Source organism: Brassica oleracea, chromosome C3, assembly GCF_000695525.1.
Source record: "Brassica oleracea var. oleracea cultivar TO1000 chromosome C3, BOL, whole genome shotgun sequence".
Taxonomy (NCBI): Eukaryota; Viridiplantae; Streptophyta; class Magnoliopsida; order Brassicales; family Brassicaceae; genus Brassica; species Brassica oleracea.
The window spans coordinates 7,156,813-7,175,557 of NC_027750.1; the positions used below are offsets into that span (position 1 = coordinate 7,156,813).

The 18,745-nt window shown below is 33.9% G+C and overlaps 4 protein-coding genes across 7 annotated transcripts; 3 read left to right on the forward strand and 1 right to left on the reverse strand.

Moving 5' to 3' along the window:
- The first annotated feature begins 6,548 nt into the window (after window positions 1-6,548).
- On the forward strand, window positions 6,549-7,124 carry LOC106329773 (fasciclin-like arabinogalactan protein 1). The gene has a single exon (XM_013768416.1). The coding sequence runs from the start codon at window positions 6,549-6,551 to the stop codon at window positions 7,122-7,124; it is 576 nt and encodes a 191-aa protein (XP_013623870.1).
- A 2,749-nt stretch (window positions 7,125-9,873) lies between these two features.
- On the forward strand, window positions 9,874-10,674 carry LOC106335929 (protein TIC 20-v, chloroplastic-like). The gene has a single exon (XM_013774617.1). It carries the CDS (start codon window positions 9,942-9,944, stop codon window positions 10,587-10,589), a length of 648 nt encoding a protein of 215 aa, XP_013630071.1. The 5' UTR covers window positions 9,874-9,941; the 3' UTR covers window positions 10,590-10,674.
- A 29-nt stretch (window positions 10,675-10,703) lies between these two features.
- LOC106335928 (inactive beta-amylase 4, chloroplastic-like) lies at window positions 10,704-13,661 on the reverse strand. 4 transcript variants are annotated; one of them, XR_001268789.1, is made up of 11 exons: window positions 13,360-13,629; window positions 13,125-13,253; window positions 12,760-13,006; window positions 12,254-12,474; window positions 12,102-12,179; window positions 11,864-12,023; window positions 11,506-11,759; window positions 11,344-11,413; window positions 11,226-11,275; window positions 11,069-11,137; window positions 10,816-10,979 (listed from the first exon to the last, which is right to left on the reverse strand). XR_001268789.1 is itself a non-coding variant. In XM_013774614.1 (10 exons), the coding sequence occupies exons 1-10, from the start codon at window positions 13,575-13,577 to the stop codon at window positions 10,824-10,826; spliced, it is 1,602 nt and encodes a 533-aa protein (XP_013630068.1). In that variant the 5' UTR covers window positions 13,578-13,661; the 3' UTR covers window positions 10,704-10,823. The 4 variants fall into 4 exon arrangements, 3 of the variants coding, with proteins under 3 accessions (XP_013630068.1, XP_013630070.1, XP_013630069.1); XM_013774614.1 differs by lacking the exon at window positions 11,226-11,275 and having other exon boundaries at window positions 10,704-10,979; window positions 13,360-13,661; XM_013774616.1 differs by lacking the exons at window positions 11,226-11,275; window positions 13,360-13,629 and having other exon boundaries at window positions 10,704-10,979; window positions 12,760-13,041.
- A 3,093-nt stretch (window positions 13,662-16,754) lies between these two features.
- On the forward strand, window positions 16,755-18,073 carry LOC106329774. Its single transcript, XM_013768417.1, has 2 exons — window positions 16,755-16,827; window positions 17,242-18,073. The coding sequence occupies exon 2, from the start codon at window positions 17,249-17,251 to the stop codon at window positions 18,071-18,073; it is 825 nt and encodes a 274-aa protein (XP_013623871.1). The 5' UTR covers window positions 16,755-16,827; window positions 17,242-17,248.
- The last annotated feature ends 672 nt before the right edge of the window (window positions 18,074-18,745 follow it).

The following is an 18,745-nucleotide window of genomic DNA, read 5'->3' on the forward strand; positions in this document are numbered from 1 at the left end:
CAAATTTTCATCAATTCTTACTTTTTTAGGTTACCCATGGTTTACACAAACATTTAAAAGATATTTCACACAAAATTTCATGAAAAACGGACAAGAATTACCTGATGTTAAAGCTTCAAAATCGCCAATGAAGGATGAGGAAGAAGAGCTCTTCACGCTGACAGAGGAGAGAGGAGAGGAAACATGAAGACATGTGGGCCAAGGTAAATCTGATTGGTTAAGGTTGTTTGTGGACCCCATTTGGTTGTTGTGTTTGGTTGAGTGTATTTAATTGAAAAATTAAATGAATTAATGAGGTGTAGAAGAAATATATTAAAGAAAGAAAGGTTAGTATAGGGAATTCAAAGACAAAGGGGTAATGGGAAAAGAGAAGGGACAAGAAGAATGAATTTTTTTCCATAAGGGCATTTGGAGTTAGTCCCCCAGCCTTAATGTATAAGAAATGTTACTAAAAGGTTTCGTAAAATTACTAATAAATTATCAATTTTTACTAATTTTTCTTTCTCGTTGTTTTTCAGATAATAAACTTTTATAAACTAAACTTAAAGTTAGCAATGTTAAAAAAGTGTTACAGTTAGGAAATATAAACTTGTTTTATGATATTTTTTTAATAAATATGTTACAGTGTACTAAAAATCAATCGCAAATTGAATTTCGCCGTAAAGATGTTTCTAAAATGATTTAAAACAAAATTAAATATATAGAAAACTGGTCTAGACATCCGCCTAAACAATAATCTTATATAAGGTGATTACTTATCATTTAGCGGTTTTTAACATTTATATTTTATCATTTGCTCACAGTTATTGCTAGTGGCTGAACACAATATTTGACCTGGATATACATAATACATTAATTTATTACAGACTAACTAATTAGTTGGATAATATCTCAATGAGATGTTTTTTTCTTCATTTCACCAAACTTTTATTTGTTTCTATAATCAATTTTCTTATTATATTCGTTTTCTTGATAAGTTTACCATATAATGGATTGATATATGTTGACTCTCGGGTGAATGTTGATACAGACTTTGTTTGAAATTTGGTAAATCCGGTTCAAAACTTACCGGTTAAACCAGCTTCATGTCAGTTTATATATATATTTGCAGGTCGCCTTGGTTTGAAATTTGGTACAAAACTTACAAGATATGTGCAATGTACGTATTAGTTATCACTAATTTATAAGACCTCATTTATCACTAATTGTTAAAAATGATAAATGAAATGCCAGCTGAAAAATATTTGTTAAAAATGTCAAACTAGGTTGACGATATATTGATCCACTTTAACCCATTTGTTTCGATGGCCACTTTTCAACACGTTCAGTAAATGCGATGATGGGAAGGAGTTTTCTTTTTGCCATTTGATGCATGTGATGATGTGAATCTGTGAACATATAGACTTTCTTCTTTTTAAGTACACATTAAATATTAATGTTATCATTTGTTATTTAAAATATAAAATACGAGATTTCAACAATCAATAAATAAAAAATTAGTAAACAAATTGTACAAATGGAAAATAATTAGATTTACACAAATACACAATAATCAATATCAAAACTTTAATATTTTAACATATTGGAATACTTTGATTAGGCTCACACATTAAGTAACCAGATTTTTGTAGACCGAAGAACTTCTGGAGCTGATATTGCTTTTAAGCCAGAGGCTATCTCATATGTGGCGAACAATAAATAACGGGGGACATGGCGAAGCAGCAACAACACAATCTCAACTCGTTAAGAGGGTTGAGAAGAACTTCGGAAGTTGACTAACGTCAATCACAATCAAAGGATTAAGTTAAGAAGACTTTCTAAGACTCAAAACCAATGCAATCAGTTATATAAAACTCATTCAGATATCTATATTTTCTATTGATCACAAATTTTACGTTCTTTAGAAATGTATCTATTAATTATGAGATGACATGTGTGTTTAGTTAACGCCGTGTACGAACTACGAACGAATGACTTTTAAGAGATCAAGCTCATTTTTATGCGCTTGATAATGGGACGAATCCCATGAGACACAACATGAGCTCGAGACTATATAAAGTCGGCTAATCTAAAACGATTGCATACTAGCCGAGCCAGAAATAACCTACTATGGCTCTTGTAAAAGACAAGGTGAAGTAGACAGTCAAGTCACCGCATAACTCGGTAACCTCTGATATTCGAATCAGGATTGAGATAACTATTGACTATAAATATTTCACTCAACATCTCATGTAAAGAGGATCCAAAATATTTCCAAGACACATAAGTATATTCTCAACCACCATCTTAAAACACTCAAGGATAATAAATACGTAAATTATTTTATCTGGTTGCTCATAATTAACCTAAACCTTTTTCGAGGCCATTCTGACTTGAATACACTATGGCATGTCTTCAGTGAAGTTAACTGTTTTTCTGTGATGCAAGTTTAATTACTCTCTAGTGGTTTTCTCCCCAAGATGTACAAGAACAATCACAAAGAAAAACAAATTTATGCACAAAGGAAGTACAAAATTGGTATTATTTTTCAAAAACCATATAAATAGTATTTCAATTAAAGTTTTTGGGGTATAAATGTTAAGTATTTCAATTAAAGTTGTATAGTGTCGGTTTTGGTTGGTAGATTCTTGAGGATAATGAATATATATCTACTCGGATTCAATGACTCTTATACTCCCGTTGAAATACTCCCGTTCGATATATATCTACTCGGATTCGATAAGAGCAGGTCCAACGGGAGTTTTATAACGGGGTTCTAAAAACAAAAAAAATTATTAAAATAACAATAAAGCAGCAGAAAAAGGTAAGATACAATTCTGAAAACAAAACATTTCAGAAACTCTCCTAATACTCCTTTGCCATTTGTCAGTTCTTGAATGGTTTGTTTTTCTAAAAAAAATAATTCAACTAAAACATTATGTGTGGTTAAATTATTATTATTTTTATGATTAGAAACTGTCTTCGAAATATAGTTATTATTCGTTGAGTGTGCTCTAAGTCACTAACCGAACATTTAACCTATTCATTGTAGTGTTTAGAATATCATCAACAAATAAAGGAAACAAAATATAAATTAATATAATTGTAAATAAATATAGATTATGAAAAATAATTAAATATTATTTATAAAGAATTATATATTGTTAATGCTATTATATTTTTTCTATGAAATGAAAATTTTAAATTCGTCAAATAGAGCTAAATATATTATATATATATATATATTACTAATATACCAGATAAAATTATAAAACTGAAGAGCCCTAATATATATATTACCAATATACCAAATGTCTTACTTTAGACCATGTTTATCGGGGTGGATTTAGGAGTTTCTTAGAGGGAAAATCCACAAAACACACAAAAATCGGTGATAGAAGTCACCAAACAATAGTTTGACTTTACTTGGGTTCTTGTACTGTTCGCGAATTTTACTGACACGTGGCGGTCCGCGATTGGTTCGTTTTTAATTTTTTTTAATAAGACAAAAAGAAAAAAAAAACATTTAAGAAACCCAAAACCCAAATCACTGATAATCATGCTCTTACCCATTGGGCACAGTCAGAACCTATTCATAGACTGTTAAACCTAGAGAAAATAAAGAAAAAAAAACAATTAAGACCTTGATATATAAAAAACAGTTAAGACCTTAAAACAGTAAAATTAGGTCTTCTTTAGTGACTACCCGAAGTCCATAGTTCGTCTTTCCCATAAAAAAAGATTCAAACTTTTTTTTTGACAAACAAAAAAAGATTCAAACTTTCCACACTCATCTTGAAATTCACGATACCCATGACACATCTTTTTCTTTTGGTGAATTTGGTACAAGCGTGCAGTCAGCTATAAATTCCACAGTAATAAAAAGCCGTTTTAACTTGTCAATTAGTCATAACATGACAACATTTTGTCTACATCCATTAAAAAGATGCAAACGTACGTTTTCTTCAGAAATTCTCCAACACTTACGACAAGTGTTATGCCATGCGGCAGATAAAACGAATTAAACTGGAAAAGTTCAGCTAATTTTAGTTCTCAAAACAAGATTCAGCTATTTGGTTACAAGTCTCAACTCTCAGTCATATATATATATATTGATATCATCTTGGAACCCAAAGACCAAAATCATCTTGTCTAGCTTAGCTTAAGTCATCATGTTGTCATTCAAGCTTCTTTCTCTGTACCTCTTATAACCTGTCACTCAGCTTGGGATTCAAACTCTGGTCTCTGCACTCCTTACCTTTGTAAGCAAACGCCTCAACCGTCTTCCTCTACAGGCTACTCTCTATGCATTAATCCTCCTCCACCGCCTTCAACATCTTCACCGCCTCCACCGTCACGTTCTCACTGCCCTTCTGTTCCTCCAACAGGCTGTTGTAACCAACCGCCAGCTTCTACGTATTATTCTCCTCCGTATCCTTACTTTTTCGCTCCTCCTCATCCTTGCGGTACTCTCGGAGGAGAAAACGGTGGCGGCCAAGGAGGAGGAGGAGCTGGAGGCGGCGAAACTGGAGCAGCGGTGGCTTACTATTCTTCTTCTTCCGTGCCGGTTTTTGTTTTGATACTTAATTTTGTTATCTTGTATTATTTATTTTTGTCTCTTTTTTTGGTTGCCGCGACATTTTTGATAAGAAAAAAAATTAGATATATAATACTTAGTTTTATTCGTTTCATATATTTTTTTAGTGTTTTGTATTGCATGTGTTACTCCATACCATTTAAATCAATAACGCAAATGAATGACATATTATTTCATATATTTTCCCGAAGGTTTGATTTCTATTGCATGTGTTACTCCAATAATCTATTTAAAATCAGGGGCGAAGCTAGATTTTTTCTTAACTGGGTGCACAATAACTGATAAAAATAGCGTAGGAGTATCTAACATAGATTATTAGGAAGTTATGGGTGCAAACTTACGGCATATGCTTCGGAGACTTTTAACAGTTTCCTAAGAGGGGACCACAAAAACATAAAAATCGGTAACCAAAAAAGCTAGTTAAGGATCGATGTTTGAGTGATTCTTGTACTGTTTTGCGGGCCCCACGATATGTGGCGGCCCGCGATTGGTTCCGGTTTTTTTCTTTTTCTTTTTATAAATCAGATAAGACAGCAAAAAAAAAAAAAAAAATTAGAAACCCATTTTAGATTTCACCCGATAATCATGGTCTTAATCTTAACCAAATAGCCACTTCCTTCTTATAAGTCATATGTAAAAAATCAAATATCTAAAATATACTGGGTGCTCTTGCACCCATAGTGCAAAGTGGCTTCGCCACTGTTTAAAATCAATAACTCAAATTATTTCATATTTTTTTTAGTGAATGTTTTTTTTTATTGCTTGTGTTACTCCATACTATTTAAAATCAATAACTCAAATGAATAATAAATTATTTGATGTGTTATACCATAATATTTAAAATCAATAACTCAAATGAATAATAGTGAGTGTTCGTTTTCTATTGTTTGTGTTCTAGAAAAAGGTTTTCAATATTTAATACTCCCCATGTTCCCGAAAATAAGATTTTTTAGAATATGCACGCTTATTAAGAATTTAATAAATGTTTATAATTTCATTTATTTTTTACTTTATTATTCACTTTCCGATAACTTTTCACCAATGAAATTTAATCAATTCAAATATTCTCAATTAATGTTTCTCAAAAGTATAAAAAGTACTTTAAGAATATATAAAATATATCTTTAGGGAACAAGCAAAAAATCTAAAAAATCTTACTTTCGAGAACAGAGAGAGTATCTATCTTACTAAAATAGAAACACTATATGGAATTAATATTTATTTGACTTGTTATTTAAAAAATATGATGTTGATTTGTTTTTGAATTTTTTGAGTTTCTTTAAAGATAATAATCTCAAATCTACTTCTAATCAATTTACTTATAATAATTTTAATATTTAATATTTTGAAATAAAATATATTTTTCTATTGTAACAAAGTCTTAATTTATTTTTAAATAATTAAAGAAATTCGAGATTATTATTAAATCTATTAAAATGAATATGATATCCTATTTTTTAGAAAAATACTATCAAAAGATATAATAATTACATAATCGTATGCATAGCAAAATATCATTTTTTATTCAAAAATCATTTTGTTAAGTTCAAATAAATAAATATTTTAATACGCTAACAAATGAACATATTTTCTTTTATATACTTCAATAATTTTAGGTTCAATAAAGCTAAAAATGGTTATTGCCAAAACAACTTAAGTCCAAACTGATCTACATATATACACCAAAAAATAAAATATTACACTAAAAATTGTATAGAATAGGGAAAGCATGGTCACAATTCATAAACTTGCAAGCCCATAAGCTTAAATTTGTTATAAATATTAAAAATAATATAAAAAATTTCCAATAAAAATATTAAATAAATACTCAATGGCACAATATTTGAATCACATTCCAAGTCCCATATAAATAAGCGATCTTCGTTTTCCCTTTAGTTCTAAACGCAGAGCTCACTGTCTGAAAAAACACTCAGTTTCCACTCATCACATTCTCTCAACAACGGCCAAGAAGATGAGACAAGTAATCACCTCCTACATTCTCCCTATCCTCCTCCTCCTCGCCGTCCAAACTCACTCGCACAACGTCACGCTCCTCTTAGCAAACCACCCTTCTTTATCCTCCTTCAACCACTTCCTAACCCAAACTCACCTCGCCGAAGAAATCAACCAGAGAAACACCATAACCGTCTGCGCCGTAGACAACGGCGCCATGTACGACTTAACCTCAAAAGGCTACACAATCTCCACTCTCAAAAACATCCTCTCCCTCCACGTCCTCCTCGATTACTTCGACGCCCAAAAACTCCACAAGCTCCCTGACGGCTCAGCTCTCACTACAACTCTCTTCCAAGCCACCGGTGCTGCTCCGGAAAACACCGGGTTCGTCAAGATAACGAATATGAGAGGCGGCAATGTCAGGTTTGACAGCGGAGATATATCTTCCTCCTACGTCAAGTCCATCGAAGCAGTTCCTTACGATATCTCCATTATCCAGATAAGCAGTCTCTTACTGTTGGATACTGCGTCGGCTCCTACTCCAGCTCCTACCGAGAAGAGTTTCACCGAAATAATGTCGGCTCATGGATGAAGCTTGCGCGGTTAGGATCGTAGGAGGAGCTAAGGCTGGTTTGGCGATGATCTTGCTCCGCTCGTTTGCTTTCTTTTGGCTTCTATAGTTCACTTCTTGCTGTTTTCTCTTACTCGCTTTTGATTTGAATAATTGATGTTTTACTTTTAACATTTGTCTTTTAAAGTTGATGTTGTCAAGTGTGTTTAATGCCTTTTACTATAAAAATAAAACATAAGCTAAGATATTAAAATGTGAGTTGTTAAAACTTTACAACATCAACCTTTCAAATACAGGGGGAGTATTTGTTTTCGTACAATCTTGAATGTGGCTTTGAAGGAATTTTCTGTCTAGATCCATTTTTAAAATCATTACTTCTCCTATTACAGAGGTTTTCTTATTTAATGATTGGGCGTCAAAATAATTAGTCGGCATTTTTTTTTGTTCTTCAGTGTTCTTGTTCACGTGTTGTTTAGTTGATATGATGTAATGAATAGTGTTGAGATTGAGCACTAGTTTCTAGTATATAGTTACCTCAGTGGCATACCATCCTAACATATATCTTGATCAATACCTTGGGTCAACCAGTTCCTCCCATCGATTAATCATAGCTTTTCAAGGAACAATTTTTTTTTTTGTCGATTTTTCAAGGAACAAATAAAATGTTCTTTTTACAATATTTTTTAAACAAATTACAACTCGAACTATGATTCTAATTAATCACTGACAGAGAAGAAGATTGTGAACTTGTGAAACAGTCTTAATATTTATCACTATTGGAGTAACGAGTTTCAGATGGCTTAATTAATGAAGAATGATACGCTTTCCACGTGGCATTTTTTTCGTTGCCCTGACATTTGGATAAAAGAAAAAATTTAGATACATAATACATTTTTATTCGTTTGTTACACCAAATTATTTAAAATCAATAACTCAAACGAATAATAAATTATTTCATAATATTTTTTAGTGAAGATTTATTTTATATTGCATGTGTTACTCCATGCTACTATTTAAAAGCAATATGTCAAATGAATAATAGATTATTTCGTTGTAGTGAAAGGTTTGTTTTCTATTGCATGCGTTACTCGATAATACTTAAAATCAATAAGTCAAATGAATAAAAAATGATTTCATATATATTAAGGATAATAATATGATTTAATATATATTAAGGTTTCATTTTTATTGTATGTATGTACTAGATGTTTTCAATAATTTAATATATATCATATTAAAACAAAATATTATATACGTTCAAAAAAAAATTATATGGAATTAACTTTTATCTGGAATGTTATTTACAAAATATAACATAAGAGTTTTAACAAAATATTTTCTAAAATAATTAATTAAATTTTATTATTAAAATTAATTATTTACAGATAATGTCTCCTAATATATTTATATTTTAATAATAAAACATTTGTATTGTAACAAAATATTTTATAAAATAAGTAATAAAATTTGATTTAAAAAAAATATATTTAAATTAATTATATTTGACCAATAAATGAATCCAATGCAATGAATATATTTTATTTTTAAAACTTAATAATTGTAACTATAATAAAGCTTAAATGTTTATTTTAAGACCAAACTGATATACAAACTAAAATTAAAATAGAATTTTGTTCAGAAAACTAAAGTTTTGTAAAGAATAGTACTGAAAGCATGGTGACAATTCATAAACTTGCAATCCCACAAGCTTAAATTCGTCAATATAGGCGTCGAGGTCGGGTTCGGTAGCGAAGACAACGGAGGTCTAATTGATTCCTCCTTCGTCACGTCCCTCGAAGTAGTTCCTAACAAGATATCCATTATCCAGATAAGCAGTATCTAACTGTCGGGATAATGTCGGCTCATGGATGAAGCTTGTGCGGTTAGGATCGTGAAAATCTGGTTTGGTGATGACCTTGCTCTGCTTGTTTGCTTTCTTTCGGTTCTATAGTTCACTTTCTCTTACTCACTTTGTATTTGAATAATTGATGTTTTACTATTAATTTAATTTTATTGTATTTAAAAAGTTGATGTTGTAAAGTGTGCAGTGCTTAATGCATTTTGTTATTAAAAGCTAAGATATTAAAAATCTGAGTTGTTCAAACTTTACAACATCATCAACCTTTCAAATATAGAGGGAGTATTTGTTTTCGTACAATCTTTGTTTGTGGGTTTGAGGGGAAGTAACTGGTGTTTATTACTGAGGTTTTCTTATTTAATGTTTGGCGTCAAATTAATTAGTCGGCAATTTTTTTGTTCTTCTTGGTGTTCTTGTTCACGTGTTTGTTTAGTTGATACTGATGTGATGAATGGTGTTGAGATTGAGCATTGGTTTCTAGCTAGTATATTATTCTATAGTTGCTTCAGTATTTGCCGTAGATATCCAAACTTCTATAATGGCATATAGTTAGAAGCATTGAAATACAATTGTATGTTTGTATGTTTGCAACCAGAGCAAGCTCTTGGGGTTGGACCTCAAGTTGCTGAGCAAGAAGCTGTCTCTAATGTTGAGACAATTGCCTTGGGAGGTTGGCGGTTTGGAAACGCAGACGCTAACGCATAAGATGCGTTTAAAAGAAACAAGACAGAAAATGTTAAATAAAATGCCTTCTCTCAAATAAATAAAAAAAGACAGAAAATGTTACTTCCCTCCAAAAAAACTACGAGCCGTTTTGAAAGGTGTTTAACATGTCGTGTAGTTTTAGTTCCAGACAACCCACTGTTTTTACTAAAATTTTACAAACAACGTGGAGTGTATGTAGTTACATTATCCTTTCATCGTGGTGTGTGAGCGAGCAAAGCTCTCTTCCGTTCAGTCTGAAGTGGAAAAGCAGAGCAATGGCAATATCTCATCTTCTTTCTCCATTACCATCTCTCACCTTCTTCCAAACCAAAAACCTAACCCTAACCGGTCGTTTTTCTTCTTCTCTCCCTCTAAACTCTAATCCCCACTTCCCAAAACCAAGTCCTGCAAGGGAAAGAGCAGCCTCCACACTCGTCCTCCGATCCAAGGGAGACGACTCCGTGGACGCATCCGATCGTCTCATCTCAGCCGTCTGTTACTTCTACCCGTTCTTCGATGGCATCCAGTACGGTAAATTCATCATCACGCAATACCAACCATTCCAGATTCTCATCCAACCCCTGTTTCCGGCCATCAAGGCCTTCAAGAGCTTCCCTTTCAATGGCTTCCTCATCTTCATCACTCTCTACTTCGTCGTCGTCAGGAACCAGAACTTCAGCAGGTACGTTAGGTTCAACACGATGCAGGCCATTGTGCTCGACGTGCTGTTGATCTTCCCGGATTTGCTTGAGAGGAGCTTCAATCCCACAGATGGGTTTGGTTTGGATGTGGTTATGAGTTTGGACAGCACGGTGTTCCTCTTCTTGCTTGTCTCCTTGATCTATGGTTTCTCTGCTTGCTTGTTTGGTCTGGTCCCTAGGTTGCCCATTGTTGCTGATGCAGCTGATAGGCAAGTACTTTGAACCAATAACTTGTATGTATCGGATCTGATCAATTGAAACACAATGTAACTTTTTGATGATCAATGAAATGTTTCTTTGCAAGACCTTGTCTCTTCCATGGAACTAGAAACGATATAATATAACAATTTTGATTTGATTTATTTATCCTCATCACATATCTGAAAAAGCAATATGGTGAGGAAAGATCAATTCTGTAACAAAAGAAAAATACACAAGCCAATGGCTACTGCTGTTTTACACATCTGCACTCATCTGCCTAACGAAAGGGACAAAGTTGTTCCAGTTCTCCACCCTAAAGATCTTCTCATTCATTCTGAAAAATGTAAACGATCTTACAGTTTCCCCATTCGGCGGCTGCATACAGTTCTCTCGTATTTGCCTTAGTCCCATCTGTTGCACAATGCATCATAAATAAACGGTTAGTAACCACCACTTTTTGACCTCATCGTCTCGGATTATAGATTGTACAAATCTCTCACCACATCATATCTTTCGCTTGTGTTTCTACCAGTCACTTGTATTGTCCTCTTCTTTGAAACATCGTGTATCTAGCAGAAAAAGAGACAATGTTGGTTTGTTCACGTTCTCAACGCATGCTTTGATTGTAGCAACGCAGCAAGAAAAGAGAGACTAGACCATTTTCATGAGTGTCAATGACAGTAAGCAGTGTGCTGACACCTACCGGTCTAAATACAAGAAACTCTTCATATGAGCAGAGTTGAATTCTAGATGAAACATTAGGAAATGAAAGTACCTGTCTAAGCAATCCTTCAGGGCTGCAAAGATACTTCTCAGGCGTTTCACTGTCCGCCATATCCAAGCACCTGGAAAAAAATATGAGAGACGCATCTCCTTAATAACACTAAACTCATGCAGCTTCTATGAAATAAAGAGAACTTCAGAAGAAGGGTCTTACGGGATATGCAGTGCGGCACCATGGCGGGACAAGACAGAAGCGAGAGGATCATAGCCATCCCTGAATGCGGTATTGTAATAACCTGCAGTTAGTTCAGCAGGGTGTGAAGATGTCTTATACCACCAATAGATTCCACCAATTTTTGCAACCAACATTACAGAGCTTTTCTCCTCTTCCTGACGTCTCCGCAAAACATCGGCAGCCTTTGCAAGAATAGCATCGGCATGACAAATCAACTTCCCACTGTACCATTCCTACAACGTAAAGCAGTTCACTGTGTCATTTATAATCTAACCTACTAGTCCCTTGTGATGAACACTACTCAGGATCATAATATTGCGGATACGCGAGAACATACTAGAAAGAAACGACCATAGTCAGAGAGAAAACTGTCATGGCCCTCCTCAAAGAAAGGAACCCCAGATGGAAAGCTATTATAGCAGCCTGCATTTGGAAGGTCTCTGCTTCCCCATTGAGGTTTGCCTTCTTGAGAAGCCACAGCCATTAAGTCTTCCATCCTAAACCAAGCAATATAGCTCACAATCTGTAAATGTGATTCCAAGGACAGTAAAGACTTTAAATCAAGAACTACTCACATGTATTTGTCATGGCATTGGAATTCACCGATACCAGGGAATGTCCATCTCCCATCTCCCAAAGGATGTGCCGGATATCTGAAAGAGATAAGGAACTTCAGTTGTAGCGATTATGGCTTTGTGATCGGTAATCTACAGAAAATCACAAGTACCTAAGCTCCCCCGAAGGACCAAGACCGATGCTTATTTCTTCAATCAAGTTTCCAAAATATGGTTCAAAGTTTTTAGAAAAGCTGAGCATAAAATCTTCATAGCATTGGACAGCAGTGCGACCACCAAACAAAGGGAGTTGATCGACTCCAAGTGTCAAATAGTCATTATTGGAGAATCCGTTCTTGTCTCGATAGTATATATCCTTATTGACGTCTCCAATCTGGAAACAATTGTACCATAAATCAGCTGAGTGAAGCTAATTACTGGAGAAACAGATAGACCTATAAGTTCCTACCAAAAACATTACTCCCAAAGCAATAAAATCAAGCAAGCATCCCAGATTATGTACCATAAATCTAAATTTCTCCAAGGTTTTGGCAGGAAAAAAAAAGGCTATCAGATTTGTCACCTTTTCAAAAACCTATCAAGGTAAGCAATATCCAAATTACCAAAGACTTTGCTATGTCTACAACGTACAAATAGCTAAATACCTAGCAATACAAACCTCTCGGATCCAGAGTGGAAGACTGACGCCTCCTTTTCCACGAAACAAGTGCATGTTTGAATGAAAACAAAGAGCAACGTGCAACTTCAACCCTGCCTCAGAAATCAACCTGAAGAGCTCATCGTAGAGCGACCATTTAAACTCAAGAGGACAGAAACGCTCCACAATCCCCCACCAAACCTCAACCGCGACTCCATGAACACCAGCTAACTTGAGTGCCTTTAGAGAAACAGTCAAAGCCTTGAGCCTGGAAACGATAACAGATATAAACTTCATCATTATCTGAATGCAAAAAAAAAAAAAAAAACAATTAAGAAGCCACAGTAGTCTTGTTTATATAGTCTACATTTTTGAGAAAGATTAACCTTTTAATGATAGGGCAACCAGAAGAATCGATTCCAAACGTGTCAATAGGCATCATCACGTAAACAGGGACTTTCTTGTGCCTTGATGATACCAACACAAATGATCTTGATTTCTCCCGAGCATCCATACTTCAATCAACAAATCGATTAGTCAAATTCACCTAAAATTCAATCTTCGGGAAACGAATTATCCCCAAATTGATTCTTAGTAGCAGCGAGCGAGAAAGTATAATACCTAAAGATTGGGCTATTCGCAGCGACGGAGCTCCATTTCGTGATTAAACGACCGCGTTTGAAAGAAGGAACGATAGATACGTTTCGGAAGAAGTTTCGATTCCGCCTCGTTCTCTGCTGCTCGAGGAAGCAAGATTTCAGAGAGAATCCTCCGGGGTGGAAGAAGTTGCCGCCGGGAACTCCGCGACAGCCACATCTGATTCCCCCAATCTCCGCCATTTTCGTGTTTCTCTTCTCCTTCGTCGGAGATTTTTTTTCTGATGCGGAGGAAAAGAGACGGAGATGGAGTTCCTGAAACGCAACATTTATTTATTTTACCTTTTCTTTTTAACGACGCTGATTTTATTTTTACTTTTCCTTTTTTTCTAATTGAACTTTAAAACATAATTTACCTTTAGCCCTCTTCTTTTTCTTTACTAGTTTCTTTCATACATATGTTTCGAAGCTTCTATAATTGACCCCTTTATTTTTACCTTCGCTTTATACTCCTCTATAGTTGTTGATTGTATGAAACTACCATAAGTGAAATAACATTTTACTTGGTACAAATTTTCGTTTAATTGATGATTGAAATAACATAATTAGATTTTAAACTCGTGAAAATGAATGTTTTATATCCAATATGTATAACATAACATGAAACTAAACTAAATGGTCTGAAGCCTATTATGCATTTTATAAATAATAAATATATTCGAGGACTTGAATAGCATTTACTATAACTACCTTTTAACAGAATTTTTTGTTGAACGAATATATTGAATGTAGATATTTGCTGACGTGGAACCATCTCGTCCCGTAGTGGATAAGCATGCAAATTATCCATTCAAAACAGATCCCATGCTACTCGCCGTCTCGCTCCCATCACCAGCTCCGCTTGCCAACTTTAGACTGTTACGGAGTGTTTTGGAACAATAAGTAATCAGTGCTTTTTAATACAATAAAATGTGTCACGTATAGTAATTATGTAAACCTATTATCCCCCGGTCTGGGCGTTCGGGTACCCGTTGGCATTCGGGTTGGATTTTTCGGATTTTGGTTTTTTTATAATACTTCATAGATCCAATTCTAGCAAATTTGCAAGTACAGGTCGGGTTCGGATATAACACATCAGGTTCATGTCGTTTTATATGACATCATAGAACTCATAAAGTAATCATATATCATTCGGATTCGGTTATATTGGATCGGTTCCGATATACCCGAAATAAAATCTAAAATCTAAAGGTAAAACATAAGAAATATATAATTAAGTACTTAAGGTAGTTATTTATATTTTAAATACTTATTGTAACATAATATATCAAAATAAATGTGAAATTGAATATTGGAGTATATATTCATGTTTCATATAATTATATGGGCAATTTTCCTAAATAGATCATTTTCAAGTTTTAGTCACAAAAATAGACCACAAGAAAAAAAATGACGAAAATGTTTAATTTAATAGGTAAAAGGACCCTAATACCCTAGATATATATAAAATTAAAAATAATAAAATAATAAAAGAAAAATGATGACAAAAAAAATTAAAAAATAAAATAAAAATAAAAATTGTTTTTATAGTTTTAGATTATATGTTTTCAAATTCGAACTTTTTTATAAATTTTTTTTTTGTAATTTGTTTTTTCAAATTTTATTTTTTCAAATTTTTTTTTGTAATTCGAAAATACTTTTTGAAACTATTTTAAAATTTTTTTTTCAAATTTTAATATTTATTTTTTATTTTATAAAATTTTAAACCCCAATCCCAAATCTCCACCCCTTAATTCTAAACTCTAATGTTTGGATTAGTTAACCCTAGGGGTATAAATGTATATTTACCTCTTTAATGAAACATTTTGGTCATTTTGATCCTTAGAGTCTATATTTGTGACCAAATTTTTTTTAGTGATATCCTAGGGTATTTTTCTAATTATATTATATATAATTTTTGGACATTCGGATCGGTTTCTTCGGATATTTTTTTTTTGGATTTTTAGGTTTTTTTTTGTTTTTCGGGTTACTCGTTCGTGTTCGGTTAATAACACTTCGGGTTCGGATTTGTTTTGTACCACCTTACAAGACCCATTCAGATATTTTTTACATTTCAGACCGGATACGGATCGGGTTTTCCGGTTCGGGTTCAGTTCGGATTTCGGGTTACGAAGCCCCCCCCCCCCTTTTTTTTGAGAACTACCTACTATTATTTCCGTATTCATATTTTCATATCAATTTAAATCATGGATCCACGATATGTCACGTTTTTTTCTGGTGCAAACTATATGTCACGTTTCAGTCTCGTAGTCATCAAATTGCAAAACTCTACTTCGATATATTCGAATATAATGAAGATGACAAGATTTTCGGTTAAAAAATTACCACGCGTGGTCGAATCTCGCTGTTGGAGAAGGGATCAATAAACCTCTAAAGACTAGAAACTACGATTGACGAAGATAAAGCTTGAAATCATAACTTTTTTTTTGAAATCATAACTTTCACTCCATATAAAAAGATTGATTAAACCTAGCAACATCACACTTAGGTACGAGACAAATGAATGAGATAGACATGTAAAAGAAAAAAAATCATTTTGAGAGGAACGTAAGAGTGAAAGTGGACTGCGTTCCGATTGATGAATGCATACGAGTTACCGTTGAAATCTCCACAAGTGTCACAATATGGATCGTTGGTACCAATCATACATCGCTCACTACCAATCATACATCGCTCACTACCGGCCAATTTGACTCCGAATAGTACTCATTCATGTCGAAAGCAAGAAACCAGTAATTGAAGCAAAATCGACGGCCTGGTGGTGATTATTATTTATGATATTTATTTTGTGGTATCTAATGAAGTGTTTGTAGTTTCTCATTTTAGACTCTTTCTTGTTTTTATCCTATTTCTTATATTTTTAATTGCTAAATATTTCCATGAAAAACTGGCAATGAACATGCTCTTGTGGACTTTAAATGTTGCTTCTGCTTTTTTGGCCCTTTCTGATTATAGCCTTTTCATAGGTATTGAGATTTTCATATTGTTACATAATTATATTATTCAATGTTTAGGAAAATAAGAATCATGTAAGAAGATAACGAAGATTATTTTTTTTTTTTGACAGAACAATGATTTAGCCAATGTAAGCAAAAACAGAAAAGGAAATGGACTTCAGAAATGGAAACTTTGGGGAAATCAATTGATTCAATCACAAACGAATCTTTTTATCATGATCATGGCACTGCTAATTATATGGGGTTTCCTTGATTTAGTGGCTTAATATGATCATTTAGTCATTAAACTCAACTTCATCATTAATACTTGCTTGGAAAGAAGTAAAATATCTGCATGGTTTCCATATTAGAGTAGGAGATAATATTTGAGAGTATATTTTCTTGCGTGTGCGATATATATAAACACAAAAAGAGGAACTCCATTGTTAAATCAAGAAAGAAACTTCAGAAACTAAGAGCTATCAACGTTCCACAAGGTATTTTTACCTTCTTTACTTTATATGAATATATCTGTTATTTTCCATTATTGATTTCCATTTCATTATATATATGGCGTAGTTGGATTTGGAATTATGTACAGACAGGATTTTAGGGTTTTGATTATGTATGATGATGTTACATTGTTAGGACTACAAATCTCATTGATCTAGCTCCACCATTGTCTCTATTTAAGAAACATATAATTCACTTTGTGTTTGAAGATGATGATGATGATTAGTTCATTACGGATACTAAAGAAACTCCCTTCTATCTATCAAAACCTAGTGTTGATGGGAGTCTTGATATGTTACATGCCTCGTAATCAAAATAAATATTGTGTATAGAACCACAATGAAATGTTTAGTTGCAAGTTTTATATTTTTGTTTCGTTTACGTACTTTCTCTTTCAGTATTTGAATGGGTCGAAAAATGGTGAAGATGGCAAGGATAATGAACGAGAAGACGAGGATAACGACTTACAGGAAGAGGAAAGAATGTTTATTCAAGAAAGCCAATGAGTTCTCAACACTCTGTGGCGTCAACACATGTCTCATCGTGTATGGCCCGACCAGAGCAGGGGACGAGAGAATCGACCACCCCGAGTTATGGCCCAAGGATGAGAGAAAAGTCAGAGAGATCATAACCAAGTACAGAGACACCGCCTCGAGCAGCTGCATCAAAACCTACTCTGTACAAGAATGCTTGGAGAAAGGCAAGATCAAGTTGGAGAAAGAGAAGTATTGTCCGTGGGACAACAAGCTCGAAAAGTGTTCTTTAAACGAGCTATATGCAACTTTCGTGACAGTCTGTAACAAGATTCAAGAAGCTGCTAATAGGAAGCAGACATTTCCCGATGCTTCTTGGTCTACTCATCGTGACCAACTTGGTTTGATAGGTTACAACCAGCCATGTCTCGAGCAACACCAGTTGTTTCCTATGTCTTCAATGGAGCAGAACGGTTTCGCATTTCTCCCGTTTCTTAACCAAATGACCTCGACCTCGAACACCGGGGAAGTTGCGTCTTTCTCGAACGTGACAGAACCGGAGATGACTCAAGCCATGTTTTACGGAAGCTGTTCGGATGGTCAGTACGCTCCGATGGTACAGAAGACAGACTATATGGAACCAGTGCAGTGGGGTTTAGGGAACAGTATGTTCAGCAACGTGAAGCCTTTCGCAGACTATCCCATGAGGTTTGGACAAGTTAATGACTTGGAGAGTTCTGGTAAGACTCCTATGTGAAACGTTTGTTTCTTTCCTTTGATTGTTTATTGAACTTCAAGAGCTTTAAAACTTAATTTTATTCTCAAGTTTCTGTTAAGTCTGTGGATTTGTTATAATAAATCTCGTTCAGTTAGAAAGTTGTTTTTGGTACGAAAGATTAGCCGCAAACGTTGAAAAATATAAAAGATATGGGGCCCGCTGCACTATTTGCACAGTGAATTTCTCTTCTATATAAACGATGTTTTGATCGATTGTAATCACACCATTCCTTCTTCTTCTAATAACACATCCTCTCTTGCTATCAGTGTTATCTTCTCATACGGGTATAAAATTTTGCCCTTATTTAAATTTCTTCGATACAATAAAATTCTAGTTTTTTTATAACACGTTATCAGCACGATCACTCTGCGATTCGGTAAAATTTATTTGTATCATTTATACCCTGTTATAATGGTCGGTATACCGCCTCTACTATTTTTTATATATCATGTTATAATGGCCGGAATACCGCCTATATTATTTACTATTAATTTAATTTATTTATTGGTCGGCCGAGCCGCCTTATATTGTGTTTGTTATTTATTGGTCGGCCGAGCCGCCTTATATTGTGTTTATTATTAATTGGTCGGCCGAGCCGCCGTATAATTTATTTATTACTCTGCATTGATCGGCTGAGCCGTCGCATGATTT